We start from the raw sequence: 25,051 nt of genomic DNA on the forward strand, positions 1-25,051 counted from the left end.
AGCATAAAGAGCGAGGTATTTATCTCCTCCTAAATACCTCGCTCTTTATGCTAAAGTATTTTTGGAACTCCTCATATGCGTAGTAATCTCTGTTCGTTTTAAGTTTCAATGCTACTCCTTCCTTTCATTTGAAAAAAACGTTTTCATGTTTATTTTTCATTGTTTTCTTATAGTAATGCTAGAAAATCATGCGCCCTTTTCCTTGAATTTTTCTTCCCCCATGACAGATTCCTCCAAGGAAAGATCCTCCAACATAGCCCCCTTCCCTCATCCCCACCCCCCAAATAAAATAAAATCCCCCTAAAAACGTCTGTACACTTCCCAATAACCATTACTATATGTAAACACTGGTCAAAGTTTGTAACTTGCAGCCCCTCCCCCAGGGATTGTGGGGGAGTAAATCATCCCCAAATACTTAGTTATTATGGTTTTCGACTATGCTGAACAAAATGGCTATCTCAAAATTTTTATCCGTTGACTTTGGGAAAAAAATGAGCGTGGGAGGGGGCCTAGATGCCCTCCAATTTTTTTGGTCACTTAAAAAGGGCACTAGAACTTTTCATTTCCGTTAGAATGAGCCATCTTGCGACATTCTAGAACCACTTGGTCGATACGATGACCCATGGGAAAAAGAAAAAAAAAAAAAAAAACAAATAAACACGCACCCGTGATTTGTCTTCTGGCAAAAAATATAAATTCCACATTTTTGTAGATAGGAGCTTGAAACTTCTACAGTAGGATCCTCTGATACGCTGAATCTGATGGTGTGATTTTCGTTAAGATTCTATGACTTTTAGGGGGTGTTTCCCCCTATTTTCTTAAATTAGGTAAATTTTCTCAGGCTCGTAACTTTTGATGGGTATAACTAAACTTGATGAAACTTATATATTTAAAATCAGCATTAAAATGCGATTCTTTTGGTGTAGCTATTGATACCAAAATTCAATTTTTTAGAGTTTTGGTTACTATTGAGCCGGGTCGCTCCTTACTACAGTTCGTTACCACGAACTGTTTGATTCTGAACGTTTTTGAATCAATGCATGTTTTGATTTTGGCTCACCGCACATGAATAATTAAACGAAATTTTCATATTAATTTTCTTTTGGCTAAATGCCTTTCTAATAGTTTTGATCGGACGATTTTGCCAAAAAAAGGAGTGGTGGAGGAGGCCTAGTTGCCCTCAGATTTTTAGCTACTTAAAAGGCAACTAGAACTTTTATTATTTTCACGAATGTTTTTATAAGTAATAGATATACGTAACTTACGAATTAACTTATGTAACAAACTTCTATATTTGTATATTTTTATTACGTATATGAGAGGGTTTGTGTCCTCGTCAATATCTCTCTCTTTATAATAAAGCTCGAATTTTGCCCAAGTTCATTAAGAATGACCCCTGAATCACAAAGGTCGTAGAATAAATAGGCAAAATTAGTAAAAACACTTTAGCGTAAAAAGTGAGGTATTGAGGAGGAGATGAACGTCCTTATATACGTAATAATTTCTGTTTGGTTTTAAGTTTTAATGCTGCTCCTTACTTCCAGAAAACCTTTTTTCTCTCATTGTTTTTTTTTAATGCTAGAAAATCCTGCGCCCTCTTCATGGAAATTCTCTTTCCTCGTGATAAATTCATCCATGAAAAGATCCTCCGAAGTAACCCCGACTCCCCCCCCCCAACGCAAAAATGTTCCCTTGAAAACGTCTGTGCACTTCCCCATAACCATTATTATATGTAAACAATGGTCTAAGTTTGTAACGTGCAGCCCCTCGCTCGGGGACATTGGGGGATTAAGTGGTCCCCAAAGACATAGTTATTAGGTTTTCGAATATGTTGAACAAAATGGCTATCTCAACATTTTTATCATAACTTTAGGAAAAAACGAGCGTGGGAGGGGGCCTAGGTGTCCTCCGATTTTTTGGGTCACTTAAAAGAGCACTTAAAATTTTAACTTCCTTTATAATGAACCATCTCGCGATATTCCAGGACCACTGGTTCGATACGGTCAAACCTAAAAAAAAATGAATCTGATGGTGTGATTTTCGTTAAGATTCTATGACTTTTAGGGGATGCTTCACCCTATTTTCTTAAATAAGGCAAATTTTCTCAGGCTCATAACTTTTGATGGGTAAGACTAAACTTGATGAAACTTATATATTTAAAATCAGCATAAAAATAAAAATATTTTGATGTAAATATGGGTATCAAAATTCCGTTTTTTTGAATTTCGGTTACTATTGAGCCGGGTCGCTCCTTACTACAGTTCGTTACCACGAACTGTTTGACAGATTTAGTCTTCGTTTAATGATAGGGAAAGGGCTAAAAAGAGATGGGAAAATAATATGAGAGTTCGTATACTTTTTCTACGTTCTTGATAAGGTTGCATAAAATTATATTAAGAAGAATAATAAAATGTAAGAAAATATTATACTTTTGAAGGGAAGAAACGTTTTTTTTTTGAAAGGAGGAGTCAGAAGAAGCCAGAGAAATTAGAAGTCATGAGAAGTCAGAAGTCATCATATGTTTTTGAAGTTTCATTGTATGTGTATATTTGTTATTTTCCTCGTGCTGTCATCTTAGCACGGCCGGTCTTCATTAAAAGAATGCACTTTGTCTAATACCCAGTATATATATACTCTCAACTCTTATTATGACTTGCGAGTGTCAAGAATGTCACTTTCGAACTAACTCTGTCATCCCCATCTGGAATTTAATTAAAAGGAAACACTAGAGATAGCTTTCTCTTGCATCTTGAAAGTCAGAGACAAACTAGATTTTCCTCCAGAGAATTTAGTCTGCATTCAATCAGTTGCTTTCAAAAAAGAAACGTATCTTCGCCCAATCATCATAGCTTGTGATTAATTATTAAGTGGCATGCGACATAAAAAGACATTTTCGTGTTGCCAGAGTAGTATTTTAGTAATCTAAAATATCTAAAATTGAGGTGTAACACTTTCATCACCATACCTGTATTGGCTATTAGCGATTTTGATTTAATCCTGATTTAATGCCAAGTGTTAACGATGCCTTGTCCAGCAATTTAACGACATTACAAAATTACCCAGATTCACCCTTGTAAGTAATTCTCCTCATACCAACCTGTTGATAGCTGTCTCTTTCAGTCAACTTACAACTTCACATAAATTTAATCAGCATAATTTTTAAGGGAGGAGGGAAACGCTGTGAATATGAAGGGATATACTGTTCTTAAGTGAGGAGAAACAAATATTTTAAGACAGCGTTATACAGTGGGCAGACAACAGGAGCCCAAAAGGCCCAAAATATATAATCAGGCGTGTTGCCTCCATAATACTGAATCTACTGTGTGTTTACAAAAACATATACCTTGTCATACAAAAATCTATTATTTTTTGTTGTTATTTTTTTTTACAAGGAAAAATCTACCATGGGTTTGACTCAAACCAGTGACTTAGAATAATATTTCGAATCTCTTCGATGGTGGACGATCAAAGCAAATTTTTAGTGTTGCCACCTCACAAAAAAATCTGCATACCTCTTTAATTTATTGTTACAATCCATCCAAACCAAAGGTTTACAGCTTCATGTCCTTGTGTGCTTTGTAGTTGAACTGCTCCAAGATAAGTCTATATCCCTCTAAAAATGGCACCCAAGCCCCTACCCCTTCGAAAGTTCTTTCTTGGTCCCAAACTAATAAGACGAAACTACACTTATAAGGAATCGCATTTGGTGTTTCACATCCAATCTCTATGTCTATAATGGTCTTTACACATTTTTTTTTCAAAAAGTGGCCAGCATTTAATTTTCTACTGGCTTTAGTACCCATTTATCTTCCAGAACTTTGGAGTCAGAGTCGTGGCGTTGGAGTCAGAATCTTAGTAAATTTTCTTTGAATGGAGTTGGAGTAACAGAAATAATACAAGACACTTTGGAGTCGGAGTTATGAAACACATAAAGACTGGTTAGTGTAGAAAGGCTCGTCTCAGCGCTAAGGCTAATTAAATTCGATGACTTGCTTTTTACGACTCAAGCAGAAATTAAGCCCCACACTACCCCTTTATTTGCCACGACTTGTAAGCCCTTTTTACTGGAGTTTTCTTGGATTTATTTGATGGAGAGAAGACGTGCTCTGAAAAATTATAATTCAATCATCAACGCTAGCATACGTAGCAATATTTGCCAAGTCTTAAAAGCTATCATTCAATATATTTGTCATTGGACATAGTTTTAACAGTATAGCTGTCTGATCAGCAGCCAGCGTTCTGATCTACAGTTTCTGTTAATTTTTAAAGATGCAAATGCTGTTCTGAAAGCAGAGTTTTTTGGCCAGTATTATCTTATTCTGGACAACTGATGACCCCATACCAAATTTGTCCCAATATTTTTTTGATTTCTTTTGCAGTTACGTTTAACATGTTGTTTCTTGGCTGGTGTGCAGATTATAGGGAAACATTATCATGTGTAGTAGCTTTCTCGATAGTAAAGTATACAAAAAAAAATTGGTGTAAAGGAATCCACACTAATTTTCATGTTCAAACTTTCATTTAAATGTATTAGTCTTTGATTTAATGAGAGTAAGACTGAGTTCCTGGCATTCAATTTGCCCGTCAAATGTTCAGTTTGGTGAGAATGTTATTAAAGCACAAGATACACTGGCTTACCTTGGTATACTATTTGGGTCAAATCTTCACGCCACGCGTCAACTTCTAAAGTTTTTTTTTGCCAGACAATCTAGATATGTGTATGGTTAACTAGTTGCGATTAAATTTAATTTAACCGCTGTATCTAGTGATTATAATGCATTTATTGTACCACATCTGCTCGTCCTTGCACCATTTTCGTCTCTTCTTACTGCTTTAGATATTTAGTTTCTACGGAAGTGTTTCAACAAGTATGCGAAATTTGCTATGGCTGCGTCTCTGGACTAACAATGGCTCCCTATCCTCGCAATACAAATTTACTGTTCCAGCGTCTGCAGTGCAGAAAAGAAATGAGAAATATCGGTGGCAGATTATTAATGAACGCACTTTTGAAATTGTCCTCTGTTGATCCTACCTTTGTTCTATGTATGACTGTCCTTATTTAAATTTTTCTTATCAGTTCTTCTTCGTTTTGTTTCTTTTCCTTTTCTTTCATTAGTGTTTTCAAAAACAGCTCCATATTTTATTGGCATCCTGGGCATCCTGGCATCCTGGGATATTCTAGGCTGAAAAACGATCTAGATAGGTCTAAGGTTTGAGAGAATCGTTAAGAGCCATAATTTCGGAAAAAATGCTTATGTGAGTGACGACATTTTTATATACAGAAGTATTGCAATGAATTTCATTTGTGGAGAAGTTTATGTTAAATTGCTTAAAGAGCAGAAACTTGTAATTGCAAAAATATTTGTATAAATTTTGATAAGGGATTACAGCAATTCCAAAACCTTAAAAAACAAAATCAAAAGTTTCAAGTTTAGTAGAAATTTTTGTTAGAAATCGAACTTGCTGTAATAATCAAATATCTTTGAATAGACTCAGTATGAAAAGATATTAAATTGTGTAAAGAGCAAAAAACTTGGAATTGCAAAAATATTTGTAAATATTTTAGCAAGGGATTACAACAATTCAATAAGTTCAGTTCAGAATCTCTGAGGTTATTATGTAAACAGCACAAATATTTGTTGTGCCTGAGCAATAATCTTGACGTTTTAATTTAAACTAGAGAAATACCTGAAAATTTCAAAATTAGTTTTTTTTGTAAGATAAAATCAACTCGTTACGTCATTAAGCTTACTGGTTTCAACGCAACCAGTTATATAATGCCAGTAGGAAGGCCCAAAAAAGTGAAAATTTGCAATTATTATAAATGGTGAATCTCTATTTGGCAAGTGATTATAAAAAAACCTTGATAAAGAAAACCAGAAGTTTCAAGCTTAGTACATATCGATGTTAGAAATCGGACTATCTTCAATAATCAAATATCTTTGAACAGAAACAGTATGAGAAGACATTAAATTGCGTAAAGAGTGAAAAATGCAAAAATAATTTTACATATTTTAGCAAGGGAATACAATACTTCAAAAACCTTAAAAAAGAAAACAAAAACACTGAAGCTTAGTATAAATCGTTGTTAGAAATTTGATTTGTTTAATAACTAAATATCTTTGAAAAGATTCGGTATGAAAAGACATTAAATCAAACAGTTCGTGGTAACGAACTGTAGAAACGAGCGACCCGGCTCAATAGTAAACGAAACTCTAAAAAACGGAACTTCGATGCTAAAAGATATATCAAAAGAATCGGATTTTTATGCTGATTTTAAACATATAAGTTTCATCAAATTTAGTCTTTGTCATCAAAAGTTAAGAGCCTGAGAAAATTTGCCTTATTTTGGAAAATAGGGGGAAACACCAAAAGTCATAGGATCTTAACGAAAATCACACCATCGCATTCAGGGTATCAGAGAACCCTATAGAAAAATTTCAAGGCAATTTTTTGCCAAAGATAGATCACGGGTGCGTGTTTATTTGTTTTTTTTTCCAGGGGTCATCGTATTGATCAAGTGGTCCTAGAGTGTTTCAAGAGGGCTCATTCTAACGGAAATGAAAAGTTCTAGTGCCCTTTTTAAATGACCAAAAAAATTGGAGGGCACCTAGGCCCCCTCCCACGCTCATTTTTTCCCAAAGTCAACGGATTTTTGAGATATTTTGAAAGATAGCCATTTTTTTTTATTCAAAAATCTTGAGAAAGCCATTTTGTTCCGCATTGTCGAAAACCATAATAACTATGTCTTTGGGGATGACTAACTCCCCCACAGTCCCTGGGGGGAGGGCTGCAAATTACAAACTTTGACCAATGTTTACATACAGTAATGGTTATTGGGAAGTGTACCGACGTTTTCAGGGGGATTTTTCGGTTTGGGTGTGGGGTTGAGGGGAGGGGGCTATGCGGGGGGATCTTTCCTTGGAGGAATATTTCATGGGGGAAGAGAAATTCAATGAAAAGGGCACGGGATTTTCTAGCATTACTATTAAAAAAAACAATGAAAGTATAAACATGAAAAAGTTTTTTCAATTGAAAGTAAGGAGTAGCATTAAAACTTAAAGGAGCATTAACGCCGGATTAAAGGAGGAAAACTTAAAGGAGGAAAACTTAAAGGAGCGTAAAACTAAGGAGTAGCATTAACAGAGTTTATTACACATATGAGGGGTTCTAAAAATACTTTAGCCTAAAGAGCGAGGTATTTAGGAGGAGATAAATACTTCGCTCTTTATGCTAAAGTATTTTTAGTAATTTCAACTATTTATTCTATGGCCTTTCTGATTCAGGGGTCATTCTTAAAGAATCGGGACAAAACTTAAGATTTAGTGTGAAAAGCGAGGTATTAACGAGGGGACAAACCCCCTCATATATATAATCAAAAATATAAGAATATAAGAGTTTGTTACGTAAGTTCTTAAGTTACGTATATTTTTTACTAATAAAAACGTTTGTTAAAAATTAAAAGTTCTAGTTGCCTTTTTAAGCAACCGAAAAATTGGAGGGCAACTAGGTCTCCTTCCCCACCCCTTATTTCTCAAAATCGCTGATCAAAACTAAGAGAAAGCCATTTAGCAAAAAAAAAAAACTATTATGCAAATTTCATTTTAATAATTTATGTACGGAGAGCCAAAATCAAACATGCATTAATTCAAAAACGTTCAGAAATTAAATAAAAAAAACTAGTTTTTTTTAACTGAAAGTAAGGAGCGACATTAAAACTTAAAACGAACAGAAATTACTCCGTATATGAAATGGGTTGTCCCCTCCGCAACCCCTCGCTCTTTACGCTAAAGTTTGACTCTTTGCTACAATTCTACTTTTTAAAACAATTAAAAACTTTAGCGTAAAGAGCGAGGGATTGCGGAGGGGACAACCCATTTCATATACGGAGTAATTTCTGTTCGTTTTAAGTTTTAATGTCGCACCTTACTTTCAGTTAATAAAAAACTAGTTTTTTTTATTTAATCGCGTAAAGAATAAAAAACTGGTAATTGAAAAATATTTGTGCATACAAGGGATTACAACAATTCAAAAATCTTAAAAAAGAAAACAAACAGTTTGAAGCTTAGTAGATATCGTTATTAGAAATCGGACTTGCTTTAGTAATAAAATATCTTTGAAAATACTGTAGTATGAAAAGACAGCAAATTATCTCAAATTTTCGGCGGTTAAGAGACAAGCGACAATGATAATCCATATATAGAAGCCTACCGCATGCCGAGTGTCGGCCAGGACTGCAGTATGAAACGACCGCAAATTCTCTGCGGTTACAAGACAAGCGACAGTGAGAATCCGTATATAGAAGCGTGATGTGTGCCAAGTGCCAGGACCCAGCGGCTGAAAATTTGCAAAAGTATTTGATATATTTTAACAAGGGATTAGAACAATTCATAAACTTTAAAAATAAGTTCAGTTTCTTTTTATTTACAAACTAAATACAACTACAAAAGGGTATGCCCGACTGAGATTCTAGCTTGTATTACTGGATAACCAATAACAAATAAAAACAAAATAATATATTACATAATATATTACTGTAATTACACACAATCACACTCTTCTATAAATAAATAAAAAAAAAAATGTAAGACTAACTAAGCATCACCCCAAGCCAGCGACCAAATGGAGAACTCTCCATAACAAATCACCAAAAACAAAAATAAAATCATAAAAGTGAAGCCCCGGGAAAACTCAACCAGGATAATGAGTCAGCGTGACGAACATAACGAAATAGAAAAAATAATCAAATGTTCAAAGGGTTAATAAAAAGTTTCTAATTGCCCCGTAGGGTACCAACAGAAAGAACGAGATTAAGACCCGATCCATGCACGTTCCCAAGTTTGATTATGCAGTGCCTGAGTGAGAACGAACCTCAACCTTTCAGTGCACGCTCGGGGTTCAACTTACTTAGAACATCCCCTGGTTAGATAATCAAGCTCACGTTGGTTAAATAGTTCCATGGCGTAAAAATTATTCGGTAGAATTTTGGCCAAATACTTAATACAAAACATCATTCCATGAAAAGATAATAATAATTCCACAGTTAATATATTAAGAAAAGAATATACACTTTTGATTGGTGATTTTGATGTTAAGGGTATTGGTGAGGGGATGAAAGTTTTAGGATACGCAGTGCTTTAATTGGCTGTCTTTGAAGTTGTTCTATTTGAGTTTTAAACGAATTGAGGAAAATCAGAGGACAGTAACTCAGATAAGAATGAACTTAGGTAAAAATATATCGATCTCATTGCATGAAAAAGTAGAAGAAGTTTCAAATATTGCAATATTCCAAAATTCCTTCCCAACTTCATCCGCAATTTAGCAATGTGTTCCTTCCAAATGAGCTGAGATGTAGGAGCTCCCTCGGGTCTTTCAAAAATAATTTAAATAAATATTTAGTTAAAGGTCAATAAGTAAAAGATAAAAAAGAAAGATAAATTAAATTAGATGAAGTTTAGGTGATTTAGATGAGGTGGTTGTACGTCCGGGGAGGGAAGGAGGAACCCTATGGTTAAAATTAAAAAAAAATTATATAGTGAAGAGGCGTGTGGTTGTGTCGAACAGTGAAGTGGGAGCCGTACTGCGTGTTAGTGAAGAATCTTTTATGTTTATGGGTCTCAACGTGAGTTTTGTCACAGAGCAGTGTATTTTAAGTTTGTTTATTTCCTTTTTTTAATTAAACCCGATTGAACCTTGAACCTTGAAAACCTTGAACCAACTCGCATTCTGATCAACTAGCACACCCAAATATCTCACACTAGATACACGCTATAAACAAGTAGATTCATCAATAGGTAGTCTATTAAGCTCAGGTAGTGACTAATCAGTACGAGAAAAAATCATGTACTTGGTTTTTGACATATTATCAGATAATTTATTTGCATTAAACCAAGTTTCTATCCTCTCAAAAGCTACCAGCATATTCTTCTGCAGACCATATCGTCAGCGCATAGCACATTTAGCAGGAGATCTTCCGGCGCCCTGCTGATGCCATTAACATAAATAAGAAAGAGCAGATGTCCAATTATGGACCCCTGAGGAACACCGACTTGACCAGTAGTTGGTTTGATTTAATAATCAAATATCTTTGTTTCTAAGTTTCTATCCTCTCGAAAGCTACCAGTATATTGTTCTGCAGACCGTATCGTCAGCGCATAGCATATTTAGCAGGAGATCTTCCGGCGCCCTGCTGTTGTCATTAACATAAATAAGAAAGAGTAGATGGTCATACTATGGTACTAGTGTGAGGCCAGGGGACTGTTAAGCTTCTTCATTTCACCAAAGCTAAGGCAGAGGGGCGGGAAACGGGACTGGGGCTAATATTTTTCTAATGTTTATTTGAGAAAATATAAGATTTACTAAGCAAATTACTCTATCACAAGCCCAGGTGGGCCAGATACCTATTATAAATCTACAAAGAAAAATTAAGGGATAAATAAAACCTAAAAAAATTGTTAAGTAAAATAAAAACTATATTTAACAAATACTAAAACAAAAGACAATTAAGAACTAGGTAACAGAGTTAACAAGAAAACAGCTAAATAGTGAGTTGTCGATTATACCTCAATCCTGTCACAAAAGGAGCAAAAATAAAACAAACAGGCTAAAAAGAAACAAGTGGCAATATATGAGACGAAATGAAGTCTTAAAAGAGACAAAAAGGTCCTGACTATTTAAAAAAAAAACATGTTACTTGTTGCTGAGATCCTCCATGATAAAAGGGGAAGAAGTCCGATGAAACCCTTCAGAAACATCATAAACTTTGTTCTCCCACGGGATACGCTTTGTCTTTTGGGAAGCTTGAAGGTATACATAAATGCTAGTAGTTATACAATTATAATAGAATGAAGCTTGTTTCTTACCAAGTAATACTTTTTATTTCGGGTTGCTTTTTGAACCACAACTCTACCAACCACCTTATGAAATATAAACTAATTTTATCCTTTCTTCCTAAATTAATGTATTATTTTGCTCATGATTAATACGCACTAATAATATTTACAATCAACCAATGTTGCCAGGGAAACGCATCTGTAGTTATAGCACTGTACTCAAGAGATAAACTAGGCAAATCGAGACGGCTCCAAATTGGCTTCTAATAAAAATAACGGTTCCCAAAACTCGACAACATATATAGGTCCGATAGAAGTATTCTCCTTTCGAAGGATAAAGATTAGTGGCCCTTTTGAAAATTAAATAAAAAAAACAAGTTTTTTTAACTGAAAGTAAGGAGCGACATTAAGACTTAAAACGACCAGAAATTACTTCGTATATGAAAGAGGCTGCTTTCTCATCAACGCCTCGCTCTTTACGCTAAAGTTTGACTCTTTCTCTCAATTCTTCTTTTTAAAACAGTAAAAAACTTTAGCGTAAAGAGCGGGGCGTTGATGAGGAAGCAGCCTCTTTCATATACGAAGTAATTTCTGGTCGTTTTAAGTTTTAATGTCGCTCCTTACTTTCAGTTAAAAAAACTTGTTTTTTTATTTAATTTCTGGACGTTTTTGAATCAATGCATGTTTTGATTTTGGCTCTCCGCAGAGGAATAATTAAAAAAAAATTTGCATTTTTTTTTTTGGCTAAATGGCTTTCTCATAATTTTGATCGAATGATTTTGAGAAAAAAAGAGCGGGGGAGGAAGCCTAGTTGCCCTCCGGTTTTTTGGTTAATTAAAAAGGCAACTAGAATTTTTTTTTTTTACGAATATTTTTATTAGTAAAAGATTTACGTAACTTATAAATTAGCTTAAGTAAAGAACTTTTGTATTCTCATATTTTTATTACATATATGAGGGGGTTCTCCCCTTGTCAGATCCTCGCTCTTTACATTAAAGCTTAAATTTTGTCCCAATTCATTCAGAATGACCCCAGAATCACAAAAGCTGTAGAATAAATAGTTGAAATTACTAAAAATACTTTAGCGTAAAGAGCGAGGTATTAGGAGGAGGTGAGCCCCTCAAATGGGTATTAATTTCTGTTTGTTTTAAGTTTTAATGCTGCTCCTTACTTCCAGCTGAAAGAACTTTTTCATATTTATTTTTTCATTTTTTTTTAAATAATGCTAGTAAATCCTGCGCTCCCTTCATGGAGATTTTCTTCCGCCATGACAAACTATCGATGGAAAGTTCCCTAAGCATATCCCCCTCTTCTCAACCCCTCCCCCAACCAGAAAAATCCTCCTGAAAACGCCTGTACGCTTCCCAATAACCATTACTATATGTAAGCACTGGTCAAAGTTTGTAACTTGTTGCCCCTCCCACGGGGACTGTGGGGGAGTAAGTCGTCCCCAAAGACATAGTTATAAGGTTTTTCGACTACGCTGAATAAAATGGCTATCTCAGAATTTTGATTTGTTGACTTTGGTAAAATAATTAGCTTGGGAGGTTAAATAATTAGCTAGGTGCCCTCCAATTTTTTTGGTCACTTAAAAAGGGCACTAGAACTTTTCATTTCCGTTAAAATGAGCCCTCTTGCAACATTCCAGGACAACTGGGTCGATACGATCACCCCTGGGAAAAAGAAAAAACAAAACAAAAAAAAAACAAAAAAACAAATAAACACGCATCCGTGATCTGCCTTCTGGCAAAAAATACAAAATTCCACATTTTTGTAGATAGGAGCATGAAACTTCTACAGTAGGGTTCTCTGATACGGTGAATCTGATGGTGTGATTTTCGTAAAGATTCTATGACTTCTAGGGGGCGTTTCCCCATATTTTCTAAAATAACGCAAATTTTCTCAGGCTCGTAACTTTTGATGGGTAAGACTAAACTTGATGAAACTTATATATTTAAAATCAACATTAAAATGCGATTCTTTTGATGTATGTATTGGCATCAAAATTCTATTTTTTAGAGTTTTGGTTACTATTGAGCCGGGTCGCTCCCTACTACAGTTCGTTACCACGAACTGTTTGATAGGTCAAATTTCGCCCAAAAGATTCGTAGAAAATAACTGGAAACTTTTTTCCTGGATTTACTGCTAACAAGTCCAAAGACATAGCTATTATCAATTTATAACTAGATGAGTCCAAAGACAAAGCTGTTAACAATTTTCTTCAAGATGCAAGTGTCAATTACATAATAGGGAATGTTTTCTAAGAGATGCATGTGTTAATTACTTAAAACCTGCAAGGGCCAGGAAAAAACCTTGAGGGGCCTTGTCAAATCTGATTTTTGGTTTGTTACGTAATAGGAGTTTGTTTACTTTTCGTTGTTACGTCACAGGGACAGTTTTCTTCAAGATATTTCAAGATGTTTTCAAGGCATTTTTCTTCAAAACGTTTTTCAAGTCTTTTCAAGACATTTCAAGATGTTTTTTTACGAAATTTTTCTTTGAGACGCTTCAAGACATTTCAAGATATTTTTTAAGACATTTTTCTTCAAGATTTCTTTGGTTCTTACGTAATAGGGGGAATGTTTATTTATGTTAAGGATGCTGCATACTCACGTGACTTATTTCTTCAGAGCCCCTTGGGGAATCCCGCTTGTAGCTGAGGATACACACGTGGGATGTTACGTAATGAATCTGAACATGTGGCATGCTACATAATACTTTAAGAGTTTTTTTTTCTTCTGGATTTCATTTTTCTTTCAAGGAGTTTTTTTTTGGGGGGGGGGGGACCTTTATATTCAAAAGATTTTGTCCGCCTTAGGATTCGAAAGAGATTTCCTCCTCAACAGAATAGAGCGATAGATGCCTGGAAAAAAATATAAATCAAATCATTTGCGTAAAACTTTCTACGTGACAGCCCATTCCACACGGAGAATACCCTGCCCGCGTCTGCCATAAGATTATGGCATCCCTTTGTGTAATTTCACTCAGGAAGTAGATGCAAAAAAACTACTTTTTGTAGTCTAACTTGCATTTCGACAATAAAAAAGTAAGTTCTTCAGCTCCTTGGTCAAGATTCTTTGAATCGTTTGTAGTCGCGATATCATCTTGCTAATTTTAGGACCCGAAACTTCAAAGGATGACGACTGCTAATTTCAGTAACCAGGAAAGAAAGTAAAATGATTTAGATTCCGCTATAGCAAGAAAACCAGTCGGATATTACTTGATAAAACTGTTACGCTAAGAAAAAAAGAAAATAATTCAGTTAAAAGAAAACTGGAAACATACCTATGGTAATTTTCTATCCCCCCCTCAAAAAAAGATTCCAAATGTAAGATCATAAGAACTAGGAACTTATTTCACCAAAAAGTAGCAATGATTATCATACCATTAATAAACAAAAATAGGATTGTTCATTAATTTTATTTATTAGCTTCTCTATGGTATTGGAACGCCGTAGCTACTGTCCCAAGAAAAGGTGCTTTACTCCCATTATTAACATGCTAATACCTCGATTTTAGATGACAAAGAGCACCGACCCTGTTCCAATGAGCCTGATGTTAGTAAGAATCAATTTTAAAACTTTTTATAAATCCACTTAGTAGCTCTGAAAAATACCAGGGTGCTTTCATCCACTGGACTTTTTTTTTCTCTTCCGTATTTCCCTCAACTCCCTAAAGAAAGTCAGGGCTTAATCATGCATCTAGATGGACTTCTTAGTATCATTGACACAGACTATTAGTTAACAATTTTGTATCTTGCTGAGGGTAATGATTACCTCTATAAAACTCTCCCAACCACATGTTTCTTGTATTTCTTTCATTTATTGTCTTGCAGCCCCACAGATTTTCTGTTTGAAATTAATCAGCTTTGTTTCCATTCAGGGATTGCTCTAATAAGGAAAGATAATTACCCGGTTAATTACCCGGTGTTAAAAAACGAAAGGTCTACTGAAGAGTATGTTTTTAAGAAAATTTGAATGGCAAATTTTTGGTTTATTCTGTTACTTTTCTTTTCTTACCTTTTTTGTTATAGAAATATGTTAATATTTATCTTTCTGTGGTTAGCCTATTGAGTAAACATACAAAGCAACACAACAGAAATTAACAGATTACATGATAATTCGAAATAACCTGAAAGGTTATTTCGAAACATAATCCAATTTATTGTAGAAAATAGACTATCTGCATGAGAAATTACAGACCGATTGTCGCTTCACTAAAAACGTCTGTTAGTTCTGAAATTTGTTTATGTCTGAAAACAAATAGGAATTTGTTGCTTTACATATTCCAAGAGTATCTCTACATAAAAAAAATTGTTACATTAAATAAGAAAATAGACGTTATTTTTGCGTTCTTTCAAACAATTTAAACCTCCAAGATCAGGGAATACAAAGAAAAAAAAACTGACCACAATACAATGCACCATAAAAAGAAACAAACATGAATGTTGGCCAGTTTACATACATACTAAGCCATCATGCTTGATAAACGTGGAATATTTATACGATGCTCAATCACATTACATAATAGATTTTCACAAATTATCATAGTAAAAAGGATGATAAAATATTAAACAAAATAAACTACATGACTCTGCTTACCGAGAAAAATAAAAAAAATCATGTATAGGTTATGCATATTGATGGGAATATACTAAAAGGAGATCCATTTTCTGTGAATTGCGTTTATCTTGACTGCCTTCGTAAATAATGTCTGACATTAGATTTCTGGGAATTTTCATTTCTTGCTTCGCTGCTCCAAAGAAAATTGTCATGACGATAATCTACTCGGCTTCCATTGTTGGATCAATGTATTTATGAGAGGGAGCAATCCCACCCCATTAGTGTTTACTTTAAAGGCCATTTCAAGATGACCTTCAAGGTTGTTATCCATCAACTTTTGAGATCATTGCAATTAGACTAGGAAAACATAACTTGTCGTTTCAACTAGTCTTGTTATATGTCAGCCTTTGGAAATTGCTTCAGTTATGGTAAGATTTTCTATTGGAGGACTAAATTTCTTTGAAGTTAGTTGTTCGATTGAATGTTATGAACGAAGTTATTGTGAAATATGGTGTTGAGTATAATCAAAATCGACGAACAAAAGAAATGCATACAGTAGCTGTTGAGTTTAGGGCCTGAAATGTGGTCTGCTAGTAAATTGTACAAGGCTTTAATGGACAAGGAAAGGCTTACACAGGGCTGTATCCAAGATAGGGGGGGGTTGGAAAAGTATTTTTTCGACGGAGGGGGGTACAACAGAATTTGAAAAACGCAAAAAAAAATTAGATTCATTTCTGTTATGTTTTTACAAGTTTGAAGAACATTCCAGGTGGGTTTTTACCCCCTAACCACCTCCCTGGAAACGACCTTGGGCTTACAATTATAAATTATTAATCTCAAATATAGGTAAAATCCAATATTTTGAACGATTCGTCAAAGAAAGTATAAATCAGGAGTTCGTCAAGATAACAGATGAGTTCAAAAACTCCAGTGGCTAAAAATTAGAACGAAGATCGATTATATCGCGAAACCAAGGAAATTTTTTCAGTCAGTGAACAAATATTTGAAGAAAAAGCAAATATTTTGGCCGATACTTTTAGTCTGCTTTCTGCTGTTTTACTTCGATTAGTGCAATTCTTATTTGTTGAAAATTCAACAAGACCAAAAAAGTCACCATAATAACAAAGATTAAATAAAAGAACTAATGAAAATGTACTGAATGTTAGATAAATGCTGGATGTCTCTAGCTTATAATAAGAAGGACAAAGTCTCCTTCTGGAAGTCTCAGCAATTTTTGATGTATTAACGTTATTAGAGAGGAAATTTTCAAATACGTTTTGGTTTTAGTAAAGTAAAAATGACGTTCTGACCTTTAGAAGGCTTCAGGGGTTTAGCCCTCTATTGCTTGTGGTGTATTTCTGTTCGTTTTAAGTTTGGTTCGACTATTCAATATAATTTCAGTTCATTTTAAGTCTTATTTATTAAGCGAAAGTGAATTCTATTCATTTTTAGCTTGAATTACCTTGTATTATTTGCTTCATTTCTGCTCTCCTTTGGTCTAATTTAGTGTTTGGGGGGGGTGGATTGGACAAGTATTATTACTAAGGTTTATACTCCACTTTCAATAAGAAATAACATAAGCCAATTACGATCACCTTATCCTTCTTTTATTGCTGCCATCGTCGAAAAAGAAATCTAAGCAAAATTTTTCCCTTCTCCACGGAAACTTCCCCGTATAAGATTCCCCTCGCATTTTAATAACAATCGCATATATAATTTAAAAAATTTGGAAAAAAATTTCCCGGAAAACTATCCCGCTCACTATTCCTCCGCCCGATAATTCCCTCTTCCTTCTGAAAATTCTCCCCGGAAAGAAAATTTCCAGCCCCACGTAAAACTCCCTCTCCTTTGGAAAAGTTCCCCCAAACAATTTTCTTCCATTCCCATAAATCGAAAACATAATAATACACTTACTCGATAAACACGAACATAGATTTTATTCAATCGTTATGCTTCCGCAATAATTAACTAACCCTTTAATTGGGTATTCAGAAAATTTGTATATTTTGACAGGAAAGAACTGTCGATTATTTGCGTTGAGGGATCTGTAATTTCGGTCAGTAAAAAAAATTTTAAGAGGGTCTTGGGAAGGAAGTTTACGCCCAACACCTTCTCAAGAGTGTACTCACCAAATTCTTAAAGTTTTTTGGCTATCGGATGAACAGTCAAATAATATATACAGGACATGAAAAGGGAAAAACACAATGCACACATGCATTTGATTTTACATATTCGATTTATACATAAGCTATTTTCATATCAAACAGTTCGTTGTAACGAACTGTAAGTAAGGAGCGACCTGGCTCAAAAGAAACGAAACTCAAAGCCGTTATTTTGATAACAATAGACGTATCAAAAGAATAAGTTTTATATTGATTTCAAATATATAATTTTCTTTATGTTTACTCTTACCCACCAAAGGTTACGAACCTGAGAAAATTTGCCTGATTTCAAAAAAGGGGCAACACCCCCTAAAGGTCATAAAATCTTAATGAAAATCATACCACCCAATTCGCGTAACAGAGAACCCAGTTATAAAGGTTTCAAGCTACTGTTTGCAAAAAATGTTGAATTTTGTGATTTTTGCCAGAACAAAAGATAACGGACACGTGTTTATTTGTTGTTTTTTTCCCTAGAGGTGATTATATCGACCCAGTGGTCGTAGAATATCGCGAGAGGTCTTACTCGAACAGAAATAAGCAGTTCTAGTACCCTTTTCAAGTTACCAAAAACATTGGAGGGCCACTAGGCCCCCTCCCACGCCCCTTTTTCTCAAAATCGTCTGATAAAAATTTTGAGATAGCGACTTCGTCCAGAATAGTTGAAATACCGAATAACTATGCTTTAGAAAATATTTTGACCCCCCCCCCCAAAAAAAAAACAACTTGGGAAATTTGTTATTGGCAAGTATGCATACATTTTTCGGGTTGAGGGGCAAATTTTCTGCTGGTGGGATTTTGCATGGGGATAATTTTCCATGGGTAGGAAACTTTCCAGGGAGTGAATTTTACAGGGGAAATTTTACACTGGGGGAATTGCCAGAATTCCTATACGAAACTGATCTTAAGTCTTGCTTTCATTTTGCCGACTCAATTTTACGCGTCGAAATATTAAGGGTAATTGTCCGGGGTAAATTTTCACCAGGATTGAATTGTCTAGAGAATAAATACGTGGGGAGGAGGGAGTTTCTGTGGAGGTGTACCATATTTCATGGAATTATTTAAAAAACAGTAAGAAATTCAACAAAAAAGTTTTTTCAACTGAAAGTAAGAAGCAACACTAAAACTTAAACTCAGTACCTCGCTCTTTACGCTAAAGTTCGCATTCTGTCCCAATTCTTTAGAACGACTCCAGGAACACTATTTTCGTTTAATTGGGACAATAAAAAGTTCTTTTGAAGTACTAAAAAACTTTAGCATAAAGAGTGAGGTGTTGAGGAAGAGCAACCCCCTCATATACGTAATAATTTCTGTTCATTTTAAGTTTTAATATTGCTCCTTACTTTCAGTTGAAGAAACTTTTTTTATTTAATTGCATAAATAAAACCATCCGTGGAAAACTTTGCACTTGGGATTGCCTCTAGCTGATATTACTCAGTCGCCACTTTAGACTGCCAAACTTCCAGCTGGGCTGGAGGGGGAATACCTTACGAGTAAAACCGAACGGGCAATTTCTATTTATAGTCAAAAACAAAATTAATCTACGAAGCCTTCGATTTACTTTCGATAAACAAAAAAAAAAACAAAAACAAGACATTGAAACCATACCGCTTTTTACTTCGGCAGACTTTTGCGCTATCTATTGATACTTCTGTTTGGAACATGATTTTCAAAAGGTTATAAGACCTTCCAGAAAACATATTTTAGGGTGAAAACTCTTGACGTCACAGATTTTCCCCCGCCATTGGTCAACTTACATTGATGTAGGCTTACAACTCTTTTTCTATTGACCTTAAGGCATAAGCTGCCAAAATTTTGAAAATTTCTACATATGTTCAGATGTCTCACATATTTCACTTTAAGTAATATTTTTCAGATAAATTGAATTGTTACTTCTAAGTACTGTTCAAGTGGGAATTGGTCCTATTGTTTTAGTTGGATATTTAAAGCCAAGAGAACTATTTTATGACACTAATATTAGAAACATTCTGCTATTTCGTTCTTAAGATTGATTAATGTAAGAGCTAAGACTAGGATCCTAAGATCTAGAGGCCCCAAAACTGCAGTCTATTGTAGCAAGTTGGTTAATATTTCCTTTGTTACTTGAGATAAGGAAATAGCTGGGTTACTGGATTCAAAACAAACATCTGTTGCATCAATCCACGATCAAATGCAATAAATTTTTGAAGCATGTAGCGTCGGTCATTATTCATCGTTACTTCACTATCAATGCTGTGAGTCCTTAACAACAATAATACCTGGCAATATCCACTGGTGAAGTCTACTTAAGGGTTAAGGTCTATTCCCATCAACTTCTATTTTGCATCTGATGGAAAAGACAACATTTCCAACTCTACTGCTGCGCAACACCGCTCTGGTGGACCATAAAACCGACGCATACCCAACTATCGGAAATGCAACGGGGAGAAAAGACTGGAAACTCATCTTCAAGATGATTTTTCCTGATGGTAAATTTCTGGTATGGCAGGAAATGTATATTCCAATTTAGTTTCAGGATTACTCCTTTGACAACCAAAGTAAAACCCATAATTTTCTTGAAAAGTGTTTCCATCAATTCCTAAAACTATTTTTCTTTTTTTTTAGTTCAGCTCAAAGTTGAGTGTAAATCGATGTCTTAATGATGAGGATATTGCTAGTTTTCCTTAATAGGACATGAACTATAGATTGTTCTGAATATTATTAAATATGAATTATTTTGAAAGACCTTCAATAGAATAATGAATAATGCATCAAAATCATAGTGCTTGATGATTTGAAACCAACTCTGACAATAAAAGCTGTAACTTGATGAGCTAAGTAAATAAATAATCGGCGAGAATATACCTCGACCGAATAATGAACTAGCATAACCAAAATAAAGTGAATATTAAACATACCATCATTAACAAAATAATCATTGATTAGCTGGCCTCCAAAAAGTAGTATGCAGATATTTACCCTAAAGCCTCAAACATTTTTCGTCTGTGAAGTGATTCAATTTTATCAGTTTTGCATATATTCAACTATGCTATATAGAGAAACAGGATCTTTATACTGATTCATTATTTGAACTTGCTTCAAACCTAAAACATATTTCGACTATGTTTTTGATCTGGTATAATAATCTTCAATATCTGACGATTTTCTATGAAAAATATTGTCAAATATATTTGGGAAACGTTGCAATTATATCAAATATAAGATATTAACTATAAGTAACCTATATCTGACAAAATAGCTATAATAATGTTCCAAAGTAATTTCAACGTTGAAAGTAGTAATAAGGAGCTTTTTGCTACATTGACAAGTTTTTGTACTAGTTGGGGGAGAATTCCAGGTATTTAAACTTTATAATGAATTTTATAAATACACAGCCTAAATGAGTGCTAAGAAATGTTCTTTTAATGTACCCACCAAACCTTCGCACTCGAAGATACAGCTGATATGGTAATGTACAATGTATAGCCGGCGCAAGTTTAAAAAGGCTTCTACTCCCACTCCTTTCCTACTTATAAGACTTTTAGTTTGACACAAAAAAGGCCAAACTTTGAAAAAACTCAAATTTGGCTTAAAAATTGTTAAACATCCCAAGGGCAGCTTGGCAGAATCTACAGATAAATAAAAAAGTAGGATTAACTCTTAGCCTTTTTTCTGCCTTATTTGAGATTTAGCATAAGCAGTGACGGGATTTTGGTACCCAAATTGAAACAATCTGTTATTCAGCAAGAAAAACAGCTCTGAAAAACTGAGCTCTGAGTTGACAAAAAAAGTCCTTTTCTATTTTTCATATTCTATTTGATATTCTATTACATTTATATTTATCTATGCCTGTCCTATTATTTATATCTATCTTATTATTATTTAAATTCTATTCATATCTATCCTTTAAATATTCTATTTATTGTAATAGTATTTATGTACACTAGAATTCGAGTTTATTTGCAAGATAATCTCACGTACTTGAGTGTCATAGTTAAACATCTTGAATTCTTTGTAATCCTTTCAATTAAAACGATGATCATATTTATTTCAGCGTGAAAACTGATCTGCTACCCCAAGGAGCTGTAAGTCGACTTTATATAGCAAACGCATCACAAAGAGATGCAGGAAATTATACGTGTGCTATATCTGAGCAGTCACAAACAACTGTAGTTGTTCATATTTTAAATGGTAAATTTAGTTTCTAGTTTCAAGCGTTTTATGGTAATTCTTCATGTGTAGTTGTGAAGTAGGGTTCTTTCCTGGAGTTGTAAGCATCCCTTGGATTGTGAGAACGGGTGACTCCGGGAGGGGAGCAGCGGATTTATACAAAGATAAGTGATACGGTCAACATAGGCAGTCTGTCAGCAATAATTGCGTTGTTTATTTAAAAAGACCGTGAAAACATGCACTAACTATTAAAGAAAAAAGTCGTTGAAAGGTTAAGAGCCTCTGATCTAAAGAACTTCCTCCCAAGTTGCGCACCTTTTCCTCACTATTTATCATATGTATAGACTTCGACCTTCAGGAGCAAAGCCTGTTCAAGTTAATAATATTTTAAAAACGCCGAGTACATTTTTTTTTTGAAATCACCTTCCCAAAAGAAAGTTGGCTTCTCTAAAATCTCCTCGGGAATGCACGAGCATTAACACAAAAGACCTTAAGCTATTACTAATTTAAATGAAAATAGGAAATAATTTCTGTGCTACCCCTCTATTGACAAAATCTTCATATATAAAATGAAGACAGATTTAATTTGTATACTTATTATACAAAAAAATAATGTACAATCGAAAAAAGAATAATATACTGCTAATGATAAGACGAAAAACATTTTCCTTTAGTTGGATTGATTACTTTTGTTCCAACTCTCAATAAGGAAATAGCCTTCTTATTTAGACTAAAAAGGATGATAAAGGTAACGAGGAAGTTTCTACTTTTGTTTCTATTATCTTTTCATTGTTGGTGATTAAGTAAGTTATTTGATTATAGTATTATTCTTTCTTTTTTATTCATAAATTCACGGCGTCAGGTACAATTAAAGTTTCCGCTAGCCTTTTATCGGACTTTTAGATGACTGTTGAACCTTCATTTTAAAGAGTCAACAGAGAAACTTTTAGGGATAACTTCCCCACCAAGATCATTCCAGATGAAAGTTCAAAGTCGAATGAAGCTGTTCTTCAAATATCCTGTTCTCGCGTTTGTGTGTGCTGAGTTGTGTGCTTTCCTGTCTGACTTGTCAGTTGGACAATAGTGGCAAAATACGACAAAGGTCTATAAAAGTAGGTAAATTAATTTACTTGCAGAAAACTGCCATCGAAGTTACATCAAACTCTCACTAACGGACTGGAAAGAGTCATGAGTACCGACTTAACTCGCAAAATTACCACTATTTTAGATCTTTTGGAGTGGTGCCAACGACGTTTTCAGAGCTCTGGCGTAGAAGGCATTAATATTTGGCGATGGGTCTGATGCAAGACCAAGACTTGCAAAGTTGGATGATCAAGCTGAGTAGTAGAAGGTTTTTGTAGTGGAGGGTGATCCTCAACTTTCTTGCGTATCAACTTCTCACTTGATCAAGGTGGGCTCCCTATGGAAAATTATTTCCCAAAGAGACGAAGCTTGTCGACTTTCTTTATAACTTTATTCATGTAGATGAAGCTGGGGTGTATGTGGGGTAGTTTTGGTCGAGATATCATCAGCTATTTTGTTTTTGCTGCATTGAAACTGACTATCCAGACGTTGGACCACTTTTCGATTTCCAAAAGGTTCGTGTGTAGGGGCAGAAAGGCTTTAATTAGGCAATTCGGTAAAGTAATGCAGAAAGATTGCAAGGTTATTCTTCGATAATTCAGTTGAACGTTATTCGAATTTAGTAAGAGATGTCAAAATTATTATTTAAAAGCTGTTCAAACCAAAAAAAAATAATTCCCATCAAAACCAAATGAAATTTATTTAAGAAAAAAAGTAAAACCTTACTGATTCAATAGTAAAAAAATATTTTAGTCAAATCAAAATATTTTGCATTTCGTAAGTAAGACTAATTTTAATTTTTAACTGATGACCTACAGGTTAACATTTTAATTTTTGTTTTTCTTGCATTTCAGTCGATTGTTTTGATATCCACTTTCTCCCCTTTACAACATTTATTTCTGCCCTCCCTGATGAGAGTGTATCTCAAAATTTAGCACAAAAGTGTGTCTGAGAGTTCTTCCCATTTTTTATTTATTCTGCGAATTCCCCCTTGCAGTTTTATACAGGTTGAGATGTCAAAAGCGTATTCTAGCTTTGAATAAGAATGAGCAATAGACGACATTCACATTCGTGAAAGACGGGTTTGAGAGAACAAATTTGAATTTAAAAAGCAAAGCAAAAAGATTGTCTCACAGGAAATCCAAGAATATTCATCGCATGCCTAGAGTTGTTATTTTTCTTAGCTTGTCATTTGTTTATGCCCCGGAGAGGGGAGAAGATTAAATAAATATACAAAGAATAAACTGAGATAACTTTTTGGATGTTAAAAGTCCAAACAAGAACCTGGTTCTGAAGAAGTGATAATGTGCGCACAAGTCAGAACCTTTAAGAGTATGCAAAATGTGGCAGGGTGGAAGGGTTTTTACCTTTGTTATTGTGTCAATTTAAAATCTAAGCTCGGTGCCACTTGACACTAAGTCGTTATTTAAAAAAAAAATGGAAAAGATGACCAACCAAATGCATGTTTGGTTTCACTTGACACCTACCTGTCATGTAATTTTACACAATGAGTAGGAATTCTGGTAGTTAGTTGTGTTCCTTGCTTGAACAGTAGTGGTAGAAGTAGTAATGGTGTGATTGTTCATGGCAGAAATTCTGGGCCTGGGAACTGTTTTGACACAATTTACAAAAGTGTTGTTTGAGCTATAATTGGTCTAAATTGGTAAAAGCACTGGATTTTATTTACCGTGAATTAGAAGTTTCTTCTTACATATGCGTCTTTTTTTGAGCAACTATGATATGTTCTCAATAGAATGTTGTATGATGATAGATCTAGAACATTTTTTATTCAGTGTGTAATTGTGGAAAAAGCTTTTTATAGTCATTGCTGAACGAAAATGTACTTATGTATTATTCTAAAGGTGCTTATGTTTAAAAACGCTATTGTATAACGTAATTTTTTGAAATTGTGAGATACAAACCTAAATCCACAGTCTCTTCTGTATACACCTCCTAGTTTTGGAAAATAGTACTTTAAATTCTTGAAAATAGGATATAATCGTTTAAACCATACAAAATTGAGATCAATTTATCAATTTGGTTATACTGAGATAGGTTTAGCAGTATGTATCAAAAGACCTGAAATGCTGTTGCAGAGCCTTATCTGCAACGGCATTCAAGCCATATATACATTCAAGCCATATGTGCATGAGCTGTTCATAGATAGAGAATTGATGTTAATAAAATGGTCAGTAATGTGGCTGACTGAGAGTTTGAAAGGGTGTTAAATATATTGAGTTAGAATATTACGCTAACTTCCAGCTATG

General features: G+C 34.4%; 1 protein-coding gene across 4 annotated transcripts in view; it reads left to right on the forward strand.

The window, feature by feature from the left end:
- LOC136035292 (hemicentin-2-like) overlaps positions 1 to 25,051 on the forward strand; it is a 215,730-nt gene that overhangs the window by 167,729 nt on the left and 22,950 nt on the right. For all 4 annotated transcript variants that reach the window (XM_065716978.1, XM_065716981.1, XM_065716980.1 and 1 more), the window contains exon 7: positions 21,586 to 21,722. In XM_065716978.1, the coding sequence (XP_065573050.1) occupies positions 21,586 to 21,722 (137 nt within the window). The remainder of the gene's footprint in view (positions 1 to 21,585; positions 21,723 to 25,051) is intronic.

Source organism: Artemia franciscana, chromosome 14 (genome assembly GCF_032884065.1).
Source record: "Artemia franciscana chromosome 14, ASM3288406v1, whole genome shotgun sequence".
Lineage (NCBI taxonomy): Eukaryota > Metazoa > Arthropoda > Branchiopoda > Anostraca > Artemiidae > Artemia > Artemia franciscana.